The 16,447-nt window shown below is 50.2% G+C and overlaps 1 protein-coding gene across 6 annotated transcripts in view; it reads right to left on the minus strand.

Moving 5' to 3' along the window:
- DLGAP4 (DLG associated protein 4) overlaps positions 1 to 16,447 on the minus strand; it is a 173,586-nt gene that overhangs the window by 31,176 nt on the left and 125,963 nt on the right. For 3 of the 6 annotated variants that reach the window (XM_077169663.1, XM_077169674.1, XM_077169703.1), the window contains 4 exons: positions 6,364 to 6,725; positions 5,840 to 5,989; positions 3,807 to 3,895; positions 2,858 to 3,270 (listed from right to left, as the gene is read on the minus strand). In XM_077169663.1, the coding sequence (XP_077025778.1) occupies positions 2,858 to 3,270; positions 3,807 to 3,895; positions 5,840 to 5,989; positions 6,364 to 6,725 (1,014 nt within the window). The remainder of the gene's footprint in view (positions 1 to 2,857; positions 3,271 to 3,806; positions 3,896 to 5,839; positions 5,990 to 6,363; positions 6,726 to 16,447) is intronic. The other 3 variants (XM_077169684.1, XM_077169696.1, XM_077169693.1) reach the window with 3 other exon arrangements.

Consider the following 16,447-nt stretch of genomic DNA (forward strand, 5'->3'; position numbering starts at 1 on the left):
CCCCACCCCACCCCCTGCCTCCCAAGCAGATGGAGGTTCTTTTCTGAAGAAGATTCTGAAGGATTACAAAGAAAAGATACATTTCAAGTTCTCCATCCCCCTCCCACATTCAAAGAGAGGACTAGTATGTCACCCAGTCATCCTACAGCAGGAATTTTCTGGGGCTCCCAGAATTTCCCCAAGGAATGCATAGATAGAATTCAGGATGTCCTTAAACTTGGATGAACAGCAAACTACTTTAGTTTAATATCAGCAGTACTTCTGACTTTTTCACCAACAGAAATCACAACTAGTTTCATAGCATAGTACAGTTGTCACATCATTAAGCACCACAGAAATGCAAATCAAAACCGTGAGCTACCACTTCACATCCAATCCAATGACTGTAATCAAAAGACAGATCATAACATGTTATCAGTGAGAATGTGGAGCGATTGGAACCTTCATTCCTTTCTGGTGGGAATATAAAATAGTGCAACCGCTTTGGAAAAACGGTTCAGCAGTTCCTCAAAAAGTTAAAGTTACCATATGACCCAACAGTTCCTCTCTCAGGTATATACCCAAGAGAAATGGAACATGTGTCCACACAAGAACGTGTACACAAATGTTCACAGCAACGGTATCCATAATGGTGCAACAGTGGACACAACCCAAATGACCAAAAACTGATGAACGAATAAAATATATCCAGAATAGGCAAATTTATAGAGGTAGCGGGTGGTTGCCTGGAGCTGGGGGGCTGGGAGGAACTGCTGTTGGGTACAAGTGGGTACAGTGTTTTGTTACAGAATGATACAATGGTGATGGTTATTCAGTCTTGTTAACATACTAAAATCTACTTTAACAGGGTAAATTGTATGGTATGTGAATTTTACGTCAATAAACCTACTGTAGAGTGTGTGTGTGTGGGGGGGAGGGGGCGGGGATGTCCCAGAAAGTACAACAAAAAGACAGACATGAGGGAAGAAAAGATGAGAGACTGAAGATCAATCTAGCAGGTCCAACATCTGACTGATAGGAATTTCAGGACAAGAGAAACAGGGCAAACGGAAGAGATGATTTTTTTTTTAATACTTTAATTTCACAAGAGAGTTATACTGAGGATGCTAAAAGCTTCCAGAGATATAAAATACAAAGGACTGAGACTCAGAATGGTATCGAGCTTTTTACCAGAAGTAATGGAAGCCAAACTGTGTGAGGTCTGAATAAAGACACACAAGGTTACAAAAATTCCTCTTTGAGGCACTGTTTCTTAGGAAGCTAACTGAAGATGTGCCCCAGCAAATGAGGGATTAAATCAAGAAAGAAGATGGCTTCCAAAAAGCAGGGTGTCCATCACGGAAAAGTGGCCAAGGGTGGTTCCAGGTGATAAAAGGGGAAGCCCTGGGACAGCAGCTGGGCAGCAGGCTCAGGAAGCAACCAGGCCAGAACAGACCAGAGGACAGAGGGCAGGAAATCATGGGATTATCTGATATATTTGCATATTCAAAAATTATATTAATGAGGGTTGGCAGATCTAGTGGAATATAGGGAAAAAATATGGTAACATTCATTCTAGGGAAAACGTATAAAAAAGAAAATTCAATGAAAGGGAGGGGTAAGGGGTATGGTATGTAAAATTTTTTTTTTTCTGTTTGTTGTATTTTTCTGTTGTCTTTTTATTTCTTTTTCTGAATTGATGCAAGTGTTCTGGGAAATGATCATGATGATGAATATGCAACTATGTGATGATATTGTGAATTGCTGAGTGTATGTGTTAGGAATGTTTGTGTTTCTTTCTTGTAATTTTTTTTAATTAATAAAAAAAAAGAAAAGAAAAAGAAAGCCTTATATCCAAAAATCCTAATCAACGAAACAGGTAAATTAGGGGTGATTTCATGCTGTATTCCAGTAGTATTGAAGAAGATATGCAGGACGTATGTTTAGAAGTTATGGATTCTAATCCAGATTTTGCTAAAAATCAGCTGTGAGCTGTTGGACAAGCTTCAAAAAAAAATGAGATGATAATATACTATTAGGTTATGCAGTGAAGTAGGAATATTGGTTGTTACTTAACCAAAAACTGTGATATAATCTAGGGTTGGGGGGCAGGGGAACTGGGGATGTATAAAAGTTAAATCTTCATCTATTGTAACACAAACACATAATGATGATTACTTTTAAGTAAGAAACATAAGGTAACTAAGTATTTTTAAAAGAATTATGAAGGTAAACACTAGAATATACAATTAATAAGGGCTGAAAGTGGGGAAAGGCTAAGCTAGGGCAGTAGGCTGAATATTTTCTGTTAGAAGCCTTTTAGTGTCTTTGATCCTTGCCTTTGTTCTGATTTTTAAAATACTGCTATTAAAAAAGTTATTACGTGCACACCTCACAACAGATCCCCATACACCATAGGTGTGACATCAAAGGTGGGACCTGGCTAGGGGACTGTGAAAAACAGTGACTCTGAAGCTCCTTCTGAATCATGAAAAGGTGTGCTTTCCTTGGGTCCCACCCATGAGCAGTCAGTGGGATGCTGGGTGTATCCCACCAAGACACTCTGAAGCGCTGGCCTGCTGGAACACTCTGCGGAGGGATGCGCACTGGGGACTGGGGCTTTGGCTGAGATAGGTCAGAGCAGGGTGTAGCTCCTGGGGCGTCAGCCTGGAGTTTCTTAGGGGCCTGTTTCCAAGCCCTCCAACCCCTAACACTTCCCTTTTATTTACATCAAATTTCCCTACATATTTCTAATTCGTCCTTAAGCTAATCAAGGGCCTGAGAGACCCTCCACATTCGGAGGCTGGCTGCAGGAACCTGGGGGACTAGCTCTACACCCCTCCTCCCCCACCCAGGGGCCTGTCTATACAGCACCTACCTTCTTCAGAGAGGTGATTCTCTTTGGTCTCCTTATCCATCTGGCAGCACCAGCCTTCCAGCCTCTCTGTCTCGGCCTGAAGTAGCTTCAAGAACCAGTAGCCATCTCGGCGGCAGGCCCCTGGCTGTGCTGGTTCTGCAGGGGAGCTGGAGGAGGTCTCAAGCCAGGGATCAGGTGGGGGCAGTGACGACGCCTCTAGGGCAGGGTCGCTGTTGTCTCCATAGGAGAGGTTGCGCTTGATCTGGGCAATTTTGGGGGCCTGCCGGGGGCCGGCATCAATGCTGATGGAGTTGGGGTGTGGGGTACAGTCCGGGAGACTCCTCTCAGATGACTTACAGCTCGAGTCATTGGCATCCTGGGTATCTGAGTCGGTGTCCCGTCGGGAGGACATGCTGTGCGAGGGGGCACTGCTGCTGTGGGGAGGGTTGAAAGAGGGCGGGAAAAGGAAGGGGTAAGAGTCACCAAGAGGACCAGAGATCAGAGGCCACTCCGGCCCGGACACACGGGAGACAGAGAAACAGATGCATCGTCTGCTCACCATGCGCCTGAAGCGGGTCCCACAGCCCCCATCTCATTCTCGGCTCAGCCCTTGCCCCATCCCGCCCACATCCGTGCGCACGCGCACACACACACACATACAGACAAGGTCATAAGGTTGCCTGTTTACTGCAGTGGGGCCAGCAAGACCACTGACATCAGGGTAGCTGGGGCCACATCTCAGCCCACCTTGGCCCCCATGGGTTGATTAATCTCACGGAGCAAGTGCTCCCGCCCACCTGCCCAGCCTCCCATGCCTGCGCCACCACCCGCACCCCAAACCCAGTTTGGTTATTAGAAATCCAGCCAGGAGAAGTGGGTTAGGGAGAGCAGGAAGAGAAGGCGCAGGAGAGGTAAGAGCAGGAGGGAGGGGAGCGAGGGGAGAAGCAGCCACCACCTCTATGCGACTTACCGCCAGTCGTCCTCTACCTGAACCCCGATGGACTGGAATTTGGTAGCGGGACTGGGCTCCTCTTTTGGCACTGGCTGAATGCAGTCAACCTTATTGAAGGACAACGACAGCAACGGCACGGAGACAAAGACAAAAATAAAAACAAACACAACACTTGCTGCTGAAATTCACAATAGTGGGATGACACAAACAGACGTGTGGACAGACGGACACGAGGCATGCGGACACTGCACGTGGGTCCAAGGCCGGACCAGGTTAAGCCGGGCACTGCTCATTCGCGCGGAGGCAGGTGGGCGGGGGTGGGATGGGTGGAGATGACTGGCTTTCCCTACTCTGAGGAGGGTGCCATCACATCGCTCGCTTTGGGTCCGTTGTCCTCCGAGAAGTGGGAACCGTTCCTTCTAGTCCTCTCCTTTACACGCATCAGAGAGAAGAGAAAAAAAGGACGACGAAAGAGAAAGAAAACACACACACACACACACAAAGCCACAGCCGTTATCTGGTGTAGTTGAAGCCGGGGGCTTTCTTGAGGCAAAGATCACTTCCCTGACCCTGCGGGTGAAGCCTGGAGCAGGCCGGAGGCGCTTGTGTGAAGGGGAAACTTCAGACAGCAGTTCTGGATTTGAAAACTGCCACCAAGGCAAGAGATGGCAAGGTCCCTGGGCAGCACGGGATGCCATCCCTGGTTCCTTGGACTTGACACCTTGGCCAAGTTCACCCTCAACACTGGGCCTGGGGAGCAACAAGAAGGATAAGGGCCAGGACTGAGCGGAAAGCTACTGTTCTCTCTCTGTATTCCTGTGAAGTGGAAAAAACCATGGCAGCAGTGATCCAAGGGCCTTCCTTTTTTCCTGGAGCAAAGGTGCCTGGCTGTGGAACAGCCTGGCCAGCCCTCCCATCACTGCTCACGAATGACAGAGCCCACACTTGACCAAGTCTTGAGGCACCAGAGGTGGGATGAGGGTGTCAGGGTTTTCTCAGAAAAGTGGGGACTCTCCAGTCTCTTGGCTTCATGGGCAGAAGCAGGGGCCAGGGAGGCTTTCCAGGACAATGGGGCTGAGCCCTAAGGTCTTCCTTGCCACAAGATTGCAGCTGCCTCTTCCTTTCAGGAAGAATAGTTTAGGGAAAACAGCATTACCACATCTCCAAGCAGCTGCAAGAAGAGCAGGAGATGGGGGTGGGGGTGAATCCAGGGAAGGGTGAGCCCAGGGCAGGCCCAAGGGGCAAAGGCTGGGCCTTTCTGGGTTCCTAAGTATCCCACCTGGAGAGGCTGTACGGGCCAAGGCTAGAGCCTTATGAAGAAGCGCAGAACATAGTCGGGAGAGTTTCTTGGACCACTCTCTTCTTCCGTAAGTGGAGAAACAAGCTCAGAATTAATCTCTTGGGGGCAGGGGAGGGGCTAATTCCAGGCAAGTGCAAGAAACTGGTTAGTTTTCTCTGGCAGCTGCCCTCACACTGTTCCATTCAGTGCCCCTCTGTGTTCCACGTTTCCTCCCCTCATTCTGATGCTGTGCCATCAACTTGGCCATGTCCATTGCTCAGGGGTGGCTGAGGGAATGGACCTCCCTGCCAGCCCTCAGCCATATGAACACTGCCCTGTCCTCCTTGATTGACCCCCTGGGTTTGGGAACATGCCCTCAGCCTACTATAACTGTCCCCTCTCACTGCCCCAAGCATGCTCTAATTTAATCTGGAGTATCCGGTCAGGGCAAGCTCTGGGAGGACTGCAGGGTGCTCTCACTAGGAATTTAGAGCAACTCTTAGAAACCACAAATCGGCTACAAAAGGCAGATTATTTATGTTGCATGCACGCAGGGGGGAAGTGAAGCCATGGAGAGGAAAGCTGGCACATCCCACCATGCTGAGTGCTGTGGCAATGTATGTGCAGCGAGTTCAGCTTCCAAGGGGTTTTGCTGGCTTTGGCCACTAGGCCTGGGCAACTGTCTGCGTGGACACTTTTCCACAGGGGGAGGCTTTGGGACCAGAACCACACTTCTCAACTTGACACAGGCCTGGTGCCTTGAGCCACCTACCTGTCCCCAAGGCCCGAGAGGGCTTTGGGCAACCTCGAGCAACACCCATGGCTCATGGGCCCTGGATCCTGGGCCCCTGGCCCATCGGTGTCTATACTCCATGCTGCTCCCGCCGTCAAGCGGGGCTGTGGCCTCCGTGCCCGAGCTGACCTTGGATTAGACAACTGTTAGGCCAGTCTTGCCTCCCGAGGTTTGGCTGACAGGGCAAAGGGTGGAGTGGACGAACAGACAGTGGACAGGCAAACAGTGGACAGGAGATGGCTGGCTGAGTGTAACTACATTCTCTGGGACAACCCATTGGGAGAGCAGGAACAAGTGCCCATGGCAGCAGACCCCACAGCACGTGTGGGTGAATGCAAGGTAGGCGTGGCTATGGGTGGAATTTGGTTTGGCCACCGGGGCTGACCCCCCAAAATAGACAGACGAACCATCTTTGCCCAGAAGACCTAGTGGGCCCCGCCAGATGTAATTACACACAGGCAGGTACATGGGGTGGACTGAGGAGAGGCAAAAGGGGCCCCTACTTGTATTCCTATCGATGACAGTTTCCTTTTGGGGATGGCTTCGGGAAGGGATTCAGAGCTGGTCAACGTCCCTTGGTCACTCTTCAGAGCTGCATGTTTTGGGGGCGGCTCAGGGGCCTCAGGGGCTGGGGTGATTCCACCCCGCGTCACGCTGGGTGGGCGGGTACTGCTGTCCAGGCTGTCCGATGAATTACTCAGGCCCGACTGACTCGTCACCTCACTTTTGTGGTCCTGGCTGTCCAGATAGGTGTCCTGGGCAGACTCGGTACTGCTTTGGACTGTGACTGAGATGAACGGCTTTGATGTGGTACGTGGAGGGACCGGTGGCGGGGTCTTCTTATACGCCACTAGGCATGATGAACCTGCACACAGGTGAGAGGAAGGTAAGGGAGAAGGTGAGCCCCCAACCCTCTCAAGCCTCTTCCAAGTTTGAGGCCCTGCCTGACCTCACCTAGCTTTGGCTTCGGTCACTCATTCAAGGAGATTTATGGAGTAGGAGATTGGGGACAGATCCAGCAATGACCAAGACAGAGAGACACAGGTCCTGCCCACCCTCACGTAAGACCAAGTCTAGTGGGGAATGCCAGCATTAATCAAAGACACCTTCCACCTTATATGTGCACTTCTGGGGCAGGGGCTAGATGGCAAGGTGTATGGTACCTCACGGCTGTGACAGAGGCTGAACTTGGTCTGAAGACTCAGGAAGCAGTCCCTGAGGTGGCAATGAAAACAGAGCAGGTCATAAGGAAGCTAAGGCATGGTCAGCCTTGCTTTCCTTAAGCTCACGGAGAGACTTGCTGTTCCTTCCTTCTCTCCCGTGCACTCTGCTTACAATGCCCCTCCCTGTCTAGTCAAAAACCAACATATCCTTTAGGACCCAGCTAACCACCTTCCAATCTTCTTCTTCCCACCTCTCCTTCCCCTCCCTATGTGGGATCCTAGCCAGGGCATACATCAGTTTGCTCTACTCAAGACTCCATTATTGCCTGGTCAAACTCCCTCTTTTCCACCAAGTGAGATTCAAGGTCATCTCTGAATCCCATTCATACCCCAACCTAGGGCTGGCCCACAGCAGGAGCACAAAACACTTGCTTCTCAGATGCGGAACTTTTTGCTTGAAACAGAAGGTGCTTTTCAAACAGCAGTAGCCACCTGCTATGAGAGACTGCATTGGATCCAATGGCCCATCTCAGCAACTCCCAGGGCTCTCCTCTAGTGAGGACAAGCGACTTCAGGCCCGGCCTCCAAGACATTTCCAGTCATTTAGAAGTGACAGAGATGGCTCAATGGAAATTCATAAAACAAGGCCCAGTGCTACCAGGGCCATGGGCAAGAGACAGCAAAATCCATCCATCTGCCACAATGAGCATCATTACAGACACCTATCAGAACAGCTAAAATTAAAAACAGCAACTACACCTAATGCTGATGACAATGTGGAAAAACTAAATCACGCACGCATACACTGCTGGTGGGAAACAGTGGGCCACTCTGGAAAACAGTTCGGTAGTTTCTTATAAAACTAAACATCAGTTATCAAATGACCCAGCAATTGCACTCTTGGGCATTTATCCCAGAGAAATCCCAGATAACTTATGTTCACACAAAATTAATAAAGAAATGCTCATGGCAGCTTTATTCATAATAGCCCCAAACTGAAAACAACCTAGATGTCCTTCAATGGCTGAATGCTTAAACAAACTGTGACACATCCAAACCATGGAATACTACTCAGCAATACAAAGGAATGAACTACTAATACAAGAAACAACTTGGATGAATCTCCAGAGAATTATGTACTGTGAAAGAAGCAATCCTCAAAAGTTATACTCTCTGATTCCATTTATGTAACATTCTTGAAATCACCAAATTACCGAGATTTACAGCTTAGTGGTTGCCAGGGGTTTGGGATGGGAGGTGGGAGAGTGGGTGATGGGTGGGAAGTAGGTATGGTTATAAAAGGGCAACAGGGATCCTTGCAGTGATGGAACAGTTCTGCATCTTGATTGTAGCAGTGGTTACATGAATATATATATATATATGTGAGAAAACTGCATAGTACTAAATACACACATACCAATGAGTGCAAGAAAAACAGGGGATTGTGCCTATGTTGATAGTGTAAGACTTATTATTTCTGTTTTTTTTTCTCTGTATTATTTCTTACAACTGCATGTGTATTATTATTTAAAAGTGAAAAATGTAATTTAAAAGAAAGTCCATCCATATGCTTGTCCATCCAAAAGATATCTACTAAGGCTGACCCTGCACTGGTTACAGGAAAGCTAGGAGCCCTCATTAGCAGAGGAACAACTGTGAAATGATTGGTTCAAAAGTAACTGATGTCACAGTGAAAAAGCTCAGGGAGCTGACAGCCCTGTCTTGTGCTGGCCTCGCCTACAAGGGATAAAGGGCTCTGGGTGCTCAGAGGGAAGATAAGTCACTTCTTGCTCACTCTGAAATTTCCCAGTCCCTCCTTCCCCAGGCAGGCATACTCACTGTTTCTAACTTCCCAGCCTAAGAAGGGTAGTGTTCCAGCAGAAGGGCAGCCACTTCTCTGAGCCAGGAGAACAAGGGTTATGGGGGAAGCGGGGCCTGGGTCCACTGGAGACAGGCTCCAGTGCTCCACATGGGGTGATAGCAGACAGGCTGCTTGGGGACAGTGGCCCCAAGACACAGGCTGACAGCCAAAGGTTGGGTCATTTACAGACTGTTCAGCATCTTTGAGGATCCTGGGAAGTAGGGATACAATTATTCACACTTTACAATGGGGTACATAAAGCTCAGAAAGTGTAGATAACTTTCCCAGGGTTGCTGGCAGATAAGTGGCAGCCATATGTGTGTGACTGTGTAGCCCACCCACCCCCCACCCCTGCAGGCATGTGGGGCCTTCACTGAGCACTCTGCCCCACAGCATCCTGCTGGGCCCTGGGTCCAGTCTGCAGGGAGAAGCCAAAGTAGGAAGGTCCTAGACTAAAGGCAGATACCTGGCTTCCAGGTCTTGCTCTGCCTAAGACAGCCCCTATCCCCTCTCTGGACTTCAGTACCCTCATCTTTAACTGGATAACAGCACACCATATTCACAAAGCCCTTGCCAAACTCAAAGCATTTTCCCATTCATTCTCTCACCCAAGAATGGGTATAGAGTCCTCATTGTGGTGACTAAAGGAAAGATCTCTGCTTCAAATTCCCTTTCCCCATTCTCCTAAAACTTGAGTCTTTCCTTCGGTGGGGAGAGTCCAGAAGCTAGAGGTCAGCATGGAATCAGAAAAGCCTGAGTTTGAATCTCAGCTCTGCTGTTTACCAGCTGTGTGGCTGTGGTTTTCTCTTTGTAAAAATGGAGTTGTTGCATAGCTGCATCCCAGAATCTAAGGCTCAGCTTGGTGTAGGGCTGGAGTGACTCCTGGTCTCTGGTGATCAGAGAGAGATGGGCCCACAGCAGGGAAGGCCAAACGTCTACCACTCCCCAGCCACTGGTGGGGAGGCTGAGTGGTTCTCAGACCAGTCTAGGGCAGCACTTCCCAGGACTGGATGAAGCCAGCCTGCTGAAGCCAATGGCCACCAGCATCAGCAGACAGGACTCACTGGAGAGTTCAGGAATACGTTTGGTCTAAATATCCCCAAGCCAGTACAGCTTTAGTGGAGTTTTCTACTCTAGATCAGAACAACCAGCTTCAATCTGCTCAAAATGTTTACAGGGGGGAAGTTTTTCTGAAGGGGGTAACAGTATCGGGAGCTGTGTAGCCTCATCTGTGGGAAGGGCTGACATTGGCACCGGGGGCCAGGGTGTGTAGTGCTCGCCAGGATCTGGCCTGGAAGATGACCGCCCCCCACTCCCAGGAGACACTGGAGCTGCCCACAGCCAGGGACCGAGTTCTGGCAGAAGACTGACCATCCAGCCTCTCTCCCAGCACTGTCTGGGCCCAGAGTTCCACTGAAGCACACACAGGGTGCCTATGCACAGCTGAGCCAGCCGGTCATTACGGGGAAAGTGAACCTGCCTGGCCAGATGTGATAAGAGGAAATGTGAACTCAACTTGGCTTTTCAATGTCTCCTGAGGCCCAGGTCACAGCAGATAAGCAGTGTGACTAGCAGGCATGCCTGAGCTCTGAGTCCCACCTCACTCCCAACTCCTGGGGGCAGGAGAGATTGGACTGGTCAGTTTTCCAGCCTTCCAGCCAAGCCCCCAGCCCTCTATACAGACAACTCCATTCTCGACACCAGCAGTGTGAGGGTAGCAGATACAGGACAACACCTCACCCTGGCCCTCCCGATATCTGGCTCCCCCCACATTTTGTTTTCCTCATACCCACCGTATTTGGTCCCACCTTGGAGCCTCAGCTCCTCGTGTTTCAAATGTCTCTTGCTCAGAGATGGCTCCCCTGACTGCCCTCCATTCCTCTATCACCCAGGAGTCCCAGTCAAGCACCTATCACGCCTGTCATCAGCTCATGTAAGGGCTTCCGAGTTAATGACTGCAGACCTGGGTGGCTGGGTGGGGGGAACTCTGTCTGTCTTGGCACAGCAGGTCGTATCCCAGGCCTAGGGTAATGCCTCAAGCACAGAGGTTCTAAATAAATATTTGCTGAGTAGAAAAAATGAATCTCATTATTGCTATGAAGAAAAACTTTGGTTGCCAAAATCAGGATTATCTGGCCATTGTGATGGCTCCCGATACCTTAGTAGCCAAGGTTCTATCCTCCTCCCAAATTCTGAGCCCTTTGTGCTTGGTCCCACCTACCCGTCTCTGCAGCTTCGTCTCCCACCCCACAGCCTGTCCCTTTTGGCTTTAGAGAACCATTATGCACTGTTTTCCAAACACATCACTCTTTCATGCATCTGAGCCTTTGCACATGCACTTGCATCGGCTGGAATGCCTTTCCCGCGTCCTCCAGGCTTCTCTTGCTGTGGGCCCCTATGCCCTGGCTCTTTCTGGCCTGAACAGAGCCTACCATCTCTGTTTTCTGTAGGTCACAAAGGCCTTTGGTTATGTACAGGCTAAAAGTGTGTCTCATATACGTTGGTGGCCCTGTGCCCAGCTCAGAGGATACACGGCCATCATTTGCTGATTAAACTTTAGTGGAAAGCAAGTGCCAAGACACATTTGGACCCGAGCAATCCGGCATCTTCTAGGCTATGAATGCTGCCCTCCCTGCCCTAAGGAGACAGATGTTCTGTGTGCCACGATTCACAAAAACGTGGCATGCATGCACTTCGGAAAACTTTCAGATTTTCCAGGGAGACCTGGGGGTAAACATGTCTCCAAGGTGACCAGTCCCCTCCAGCTAGTCCTTATGCAGATTTTCAAAGATCCCGAGAAAGGCATCTGCTGAGCCACAGACCCACATGCACACTGACACCCTGCCCCCATCCCCATGGGTTGCATGCTTCCCTGCCCCACACTGAGGCCATGCAGGTCCCTCATGCCAAGGCTCAGACAGGAGGTGGCTCCTCCAGGCTGCTGTCCACCACCCCAGCCATCTAGCCAAGACTCTCTGCTCCTCACTGCACAAGTCCTTGCTTCATCTAAGCAGAAACTCTCTTTGTCTCATTAAATTTTCACCACCTGCCCCAAGAATTTACCCACCGAACTGCATCCATCAGGTTGGAGTCAATTTGTCTCCGCATTTTGTTTTTTAATGTCAAGACATACAAAGGTAGCCAGAACTTCAGGCACTCAGTGGAGCAACTGTGACTCCAGTGAGACCCTGGAGCACACAGCAACCCCAGGAGCCAGTCCCTTCAAGTGCCCTGGAAGCAAGGCTGAACTTGGTCCTGAGGCCTGCTATGCCCCAGTGCCTGCTGGCTCCCAGGGGCCCAAGCCCATCAGGGAGGCTGACTGAGAAGAGGCCTAGACTCATCAAGAGGAATGCACGCTATGAGCCATAGACAGTGTGCGAGCCAGGGCAGGAGGCTTTACAGAAGAGGCCGTGATCAGGTCCCACATGAGTGGGTGGGCAGAGACGGCTTCAAACAAAGCCAGGACCTCTCAATCTCCCTGGATGGGGCTTGGGAAAGGGCTTGTGAGAGGAAGTGGTGAGGGCTTCTAACATCCCATTACCCTCCCTCACGAGTAACCTGTTCAACCACACAGTTAAATTGGGCAATTCATGCTTGCCATGGTAAAAGCAGAACTCAAAGGCTCCTCTACCCAGCCCCAAATGCCTCCCTCCTTCCCTGTTTTTTTTCCCAAAACCTTAGAGAATTCCAAGCAGCGAGGTCAAGATCAGGGACAGACTGTCCTCTCAGAGGAACCTCCTTACCAATAGCCCATGTGATCACCCCTTTCCCCCTCTCTGTTTCATTTTGGGAGCCACCTCCCTGCTGATCCTGCCCTAAGGATCAGCAACCCTGAACTTCAACTTCAAACACTAGCAAAAAGGACTGGCAGCACCTCTCACCCCAACATCCTCCCCAAATCCTTCTGGGGATCTTCCCCTGCTTCCCACAACCAGACACTTCCCAGCTGCCTCTCCCATCTTTCCTTTCTCCTAAACTATAGTCGGTCTTCCCTAGACCCCTCCCTGCCCTTCCGGTCCCCCCTCTACACAAGCCACCTGAGAAATCTGACCACATCACTGCTTTGTTTGAAACTTCAATGGTGCTACACCCTACCCTGGTGACTTGGAATAAATCCTTCAGTGGGATGCTCAAGATCTCAAGAATCTGCACCTTCCTCAGACCCCCAAAGTCCACAGAAGTCAGGAGGTTACAAGGGCGCCATACTGGTAGAGAAAGAGTCATGAAGCTGAGCGAGTCCTGACCCTGCCTTCGGAGCCGGGACTGCCCAGAAGCCGGGACACACTGCTGCCGCCACTGACTCTGATGGCTCAGCTGATCTGAGCGAGCACAGACAGGGCCAGGCCTGAGCTGAACCCTGCCTATACTTTAGCTGACTGAGTCCTCAAAACCAGTATGAGTAAGGTAGGTACTGTTGTTGTCCCATTTTACAGATGAAGCTCAGAGAGATGTAGTGACTCACCCTTGGCTCATCTCTCAGTGAGTTGGGGCTGGGGCTTGAAACCAGGCTGCGTGACAGTACCCTATACACCCTCCACTGCACAGACTTTGTGAGGGTCACGTGGAGGCAGCAGCCTCGGCATATCAATTGCTTCTACCATAAAAGGGGGTGTGGGACTCAGTGTGCTCTGGGTAGAAGCCAAGGAGCTGATGGGTGGGAAGGTGCTTTGTAATCCTGGGGTGGGTCCATGTAACTGCTGGTACCATGGTTTCTGGATGAAGGAGGAAGTCATTACTTCATCCAGAGTGATGGGAGACACGGAGGTTGAATGGTCTGCAAGGATGGGCCAGAGTCACTGAGTGGCAAGCAGACGTAGGCCTTCAGGTGAAGGAATCCTCTGTGAGGAAAGGGGTAGGGTGTAGGGAGATGGATGCTGAACAGGGCAGGGATTGGCAAAGTAGAATTTAAGTAGTTAAGTTGATGGACTGACAATGGGGACCGAGGCAAGAAGACCCAGGAGAGGGGTGCTGCCTCTCACACAGGCTCCTCGGCTTCCCAGCGTTGCTCAGGAAATGGGAACATGGCCACCTGCCTGCAGCAGCACAATCAGCCCGTGATCAGAGGATTTCACGGCACACAGGCTGGGACAGCAGTTGGAAGGGCACGTCACCTCCCATCTCAGTAGCCCCAGTGCACTAGGCATCTATGTCTACTTGGAGGTGTCTAGGTCATCTCAAGCTGAGCATGTCCAGAATGAACCTCCCCTCACCAGCCTTGCTCTATAGAGAGGGGACTCCAGGCATTCATTTACACACTCCAGAAGCCTCTTCTCTACTCCAACCCCATCTACAGCTTCTCTCTCCACCCAAAAGTACAGAGACCCTCTTTTTTTTTTTTCATATCCAATAGCCTAGTCTAGGCTTCCACTCCCCGACACTCAGGCCCAGTCTTCCTGCTCTGTCTGTGGCCCAACCCACCCACAACTGCTCTCCAAATAGCAGCAAGCAGCCAAAAGGATTTTTAAAGTACAAATTGGGCCGGTGCGGCACTCACGCCCCACCAGCCAGCCCGCCCTCCTCTCCCTCTTCCCCCTTCTGCTCCGGCGGCGCTCCATCCGCCATCTTATCCTTCCCTTTCTCCTCCTGCTCCAGCGGCTCTCCAACCACCACCGTGTCCTCTTCCGCCTTCACCGGCTCCTCCGCCACCGGCCTCGACAGCCTTGCCACCCTCACCTTTCCTCCTCCAGAACAGCTACTGGGGGAGTGGAGACGATAGAGAGCAGCTCCCGGAGCCACGACGGAGATCAAAGGGACGGCGTACCCCATCCTGGAACGGCTGACTGTCTGGGAGAACCAGCTCCGGTGAGATCGCCGAGGGGCGCGGGCTTTCCCGGGCGGGACGGCAAGCGGCCGGAGTCCCTCCCTTCCTCCTTCCCAGGCCAGCTGGCAGAATTGGGCAGGCGGTCCCCTTGGGCCGCGGCGGCTGGCGTCCCCACCATGCGAGGGCCCCCGGACCAACTGAGAGAGTTGGGTCGGAAATCCCCAGACTGCGGAGAACTGTGACCAGGGGGTCCCTTCCAAACACGTGACTCCCCGGTCCGGCTAGGAACAGTGCACTCTCCTGGGCTGCGGCAGCTGGCGCCCTCCCGCCACGCTTGGCGCCCCGGGCCGACTAGGAAATTCGGTCGAGCGCTCTCCCAGGCTGCGGCGGCCACCCTCCCCAGGGGTCGCCACCCTCCCCACGTTCGGACCCCTGGGCCAGCTGGCACTCTTCCAAACCGCTTCGGCTGCCGAACCTTCCCCTCGGCGAGAGTTTTCCAAAGTTAAAGGACCCACAGCAACTTTTACTGGTGGAACCCGTAGACAAACGTGTGCCACGAGTGCCACCTACTGGGCAGGATAAGAAAAACAGAACCCAGAGATTTCACAGAAAATTTTTCAACCTGTGGGGTCCAACACCCAGGGAAATCTGACTAAATGCCCAGATGCCAGCAGAAGATAACGGATCACGCTCAGAAAATTGAAAATATGGCCCAGTCAAAGGAACAAACCAATAGTTCAAATGAGATACAGGAGCTGAAACAACTAATGCTGAATATACGAACAGAAATGGAAAACCTCTTCAAAAACGAAATCGATAAATTGAGGGAGGACATGAAGAAGACATGGGCTGAACAAAAAGAAGAAATAGAAAAACTGAAAAAACAAATCACAGAGCTTATGGAAGTGAAGGATAAAGTAGAAAAGATGGAAAAAACAATGGATACCTACAATGACAGATTTAAAGAGACAGAAGATAGAATTAGTGATTTGGAGGATGGAACATCTGAATTCCAAAAAGAAACAGAAACTATCCGGAAAAGAACGGAAAACTTTGAACAGGGTAAAGGGAACTCAAGGACAATATGAACCGCACAAATATACGTGTTGTGGGTGTCCCAGAAGGAGAAGAGAAGGGAAAAGGAGGAGAAAAACTAATGGAAGAAATTATCACTGAAAATTTCCCAACTCTTATGAAAGACCTAAAATTACAGATCCAAGAAGTGCAGCGCACCCCAAAGAGATTAGACCCAAATAGGCGTTCTCCAAGACACTTACTAGTTAGAATGTCAGAGGTCAAAGAGAAAGAGAGGATCTTGAAAGCAGCAAGAGAGAAGCAATCCATCACATACAAGGGAAACTCAATAAGACTATGTGTAGATTTCTCAGCAGAAACCATGGAAGCTAGAAGACAGTGGGATGATATATTTAAGTTACTAAAAGAGAAAAACTGCCAACCAAGACTCCTATATCCAGCAAAATTGTCCTTCAAAAATGAGGGAGAAATTAAAACATTCTCAGACAAAAAGTCACTGAGAGAATTTGTGACCAAGAGACCAGCTCTGCAAGAAATACTAAAGGGAGCACTAGAGTCAGATACGAAAAGACAGAAGAGAGAGGTACGGAGAAGAGTGTAGAAAGAAGGAAAGTCAGATATGATATATATAATACAAAAGGCAAAATGGTAGAGGAAAATATTATCCAAACAGTAATAACACTAAATGTTAATGGACTGAATTCCCCAATCAAAAGACATAGACTGGCAGAATGGATTAAAAAACAGGATCCTTCTATATGCTGTCT

The sequence above is a fragment of the Tamandua tetradactyla genome, chromosome 1 (genome assembly GCF_023851605.1).
Source record: "Tamandua tetradactyla isolate mTamTet1 chromosome 1, mTamTet1.pri, whole genome shotgun sequence".
NCBI lineage: Eukaryota > Metazoa > Chordata > Mammalia > Pilosa > Myrmecophagidae > Tamandua > Tamandua tetradactyla.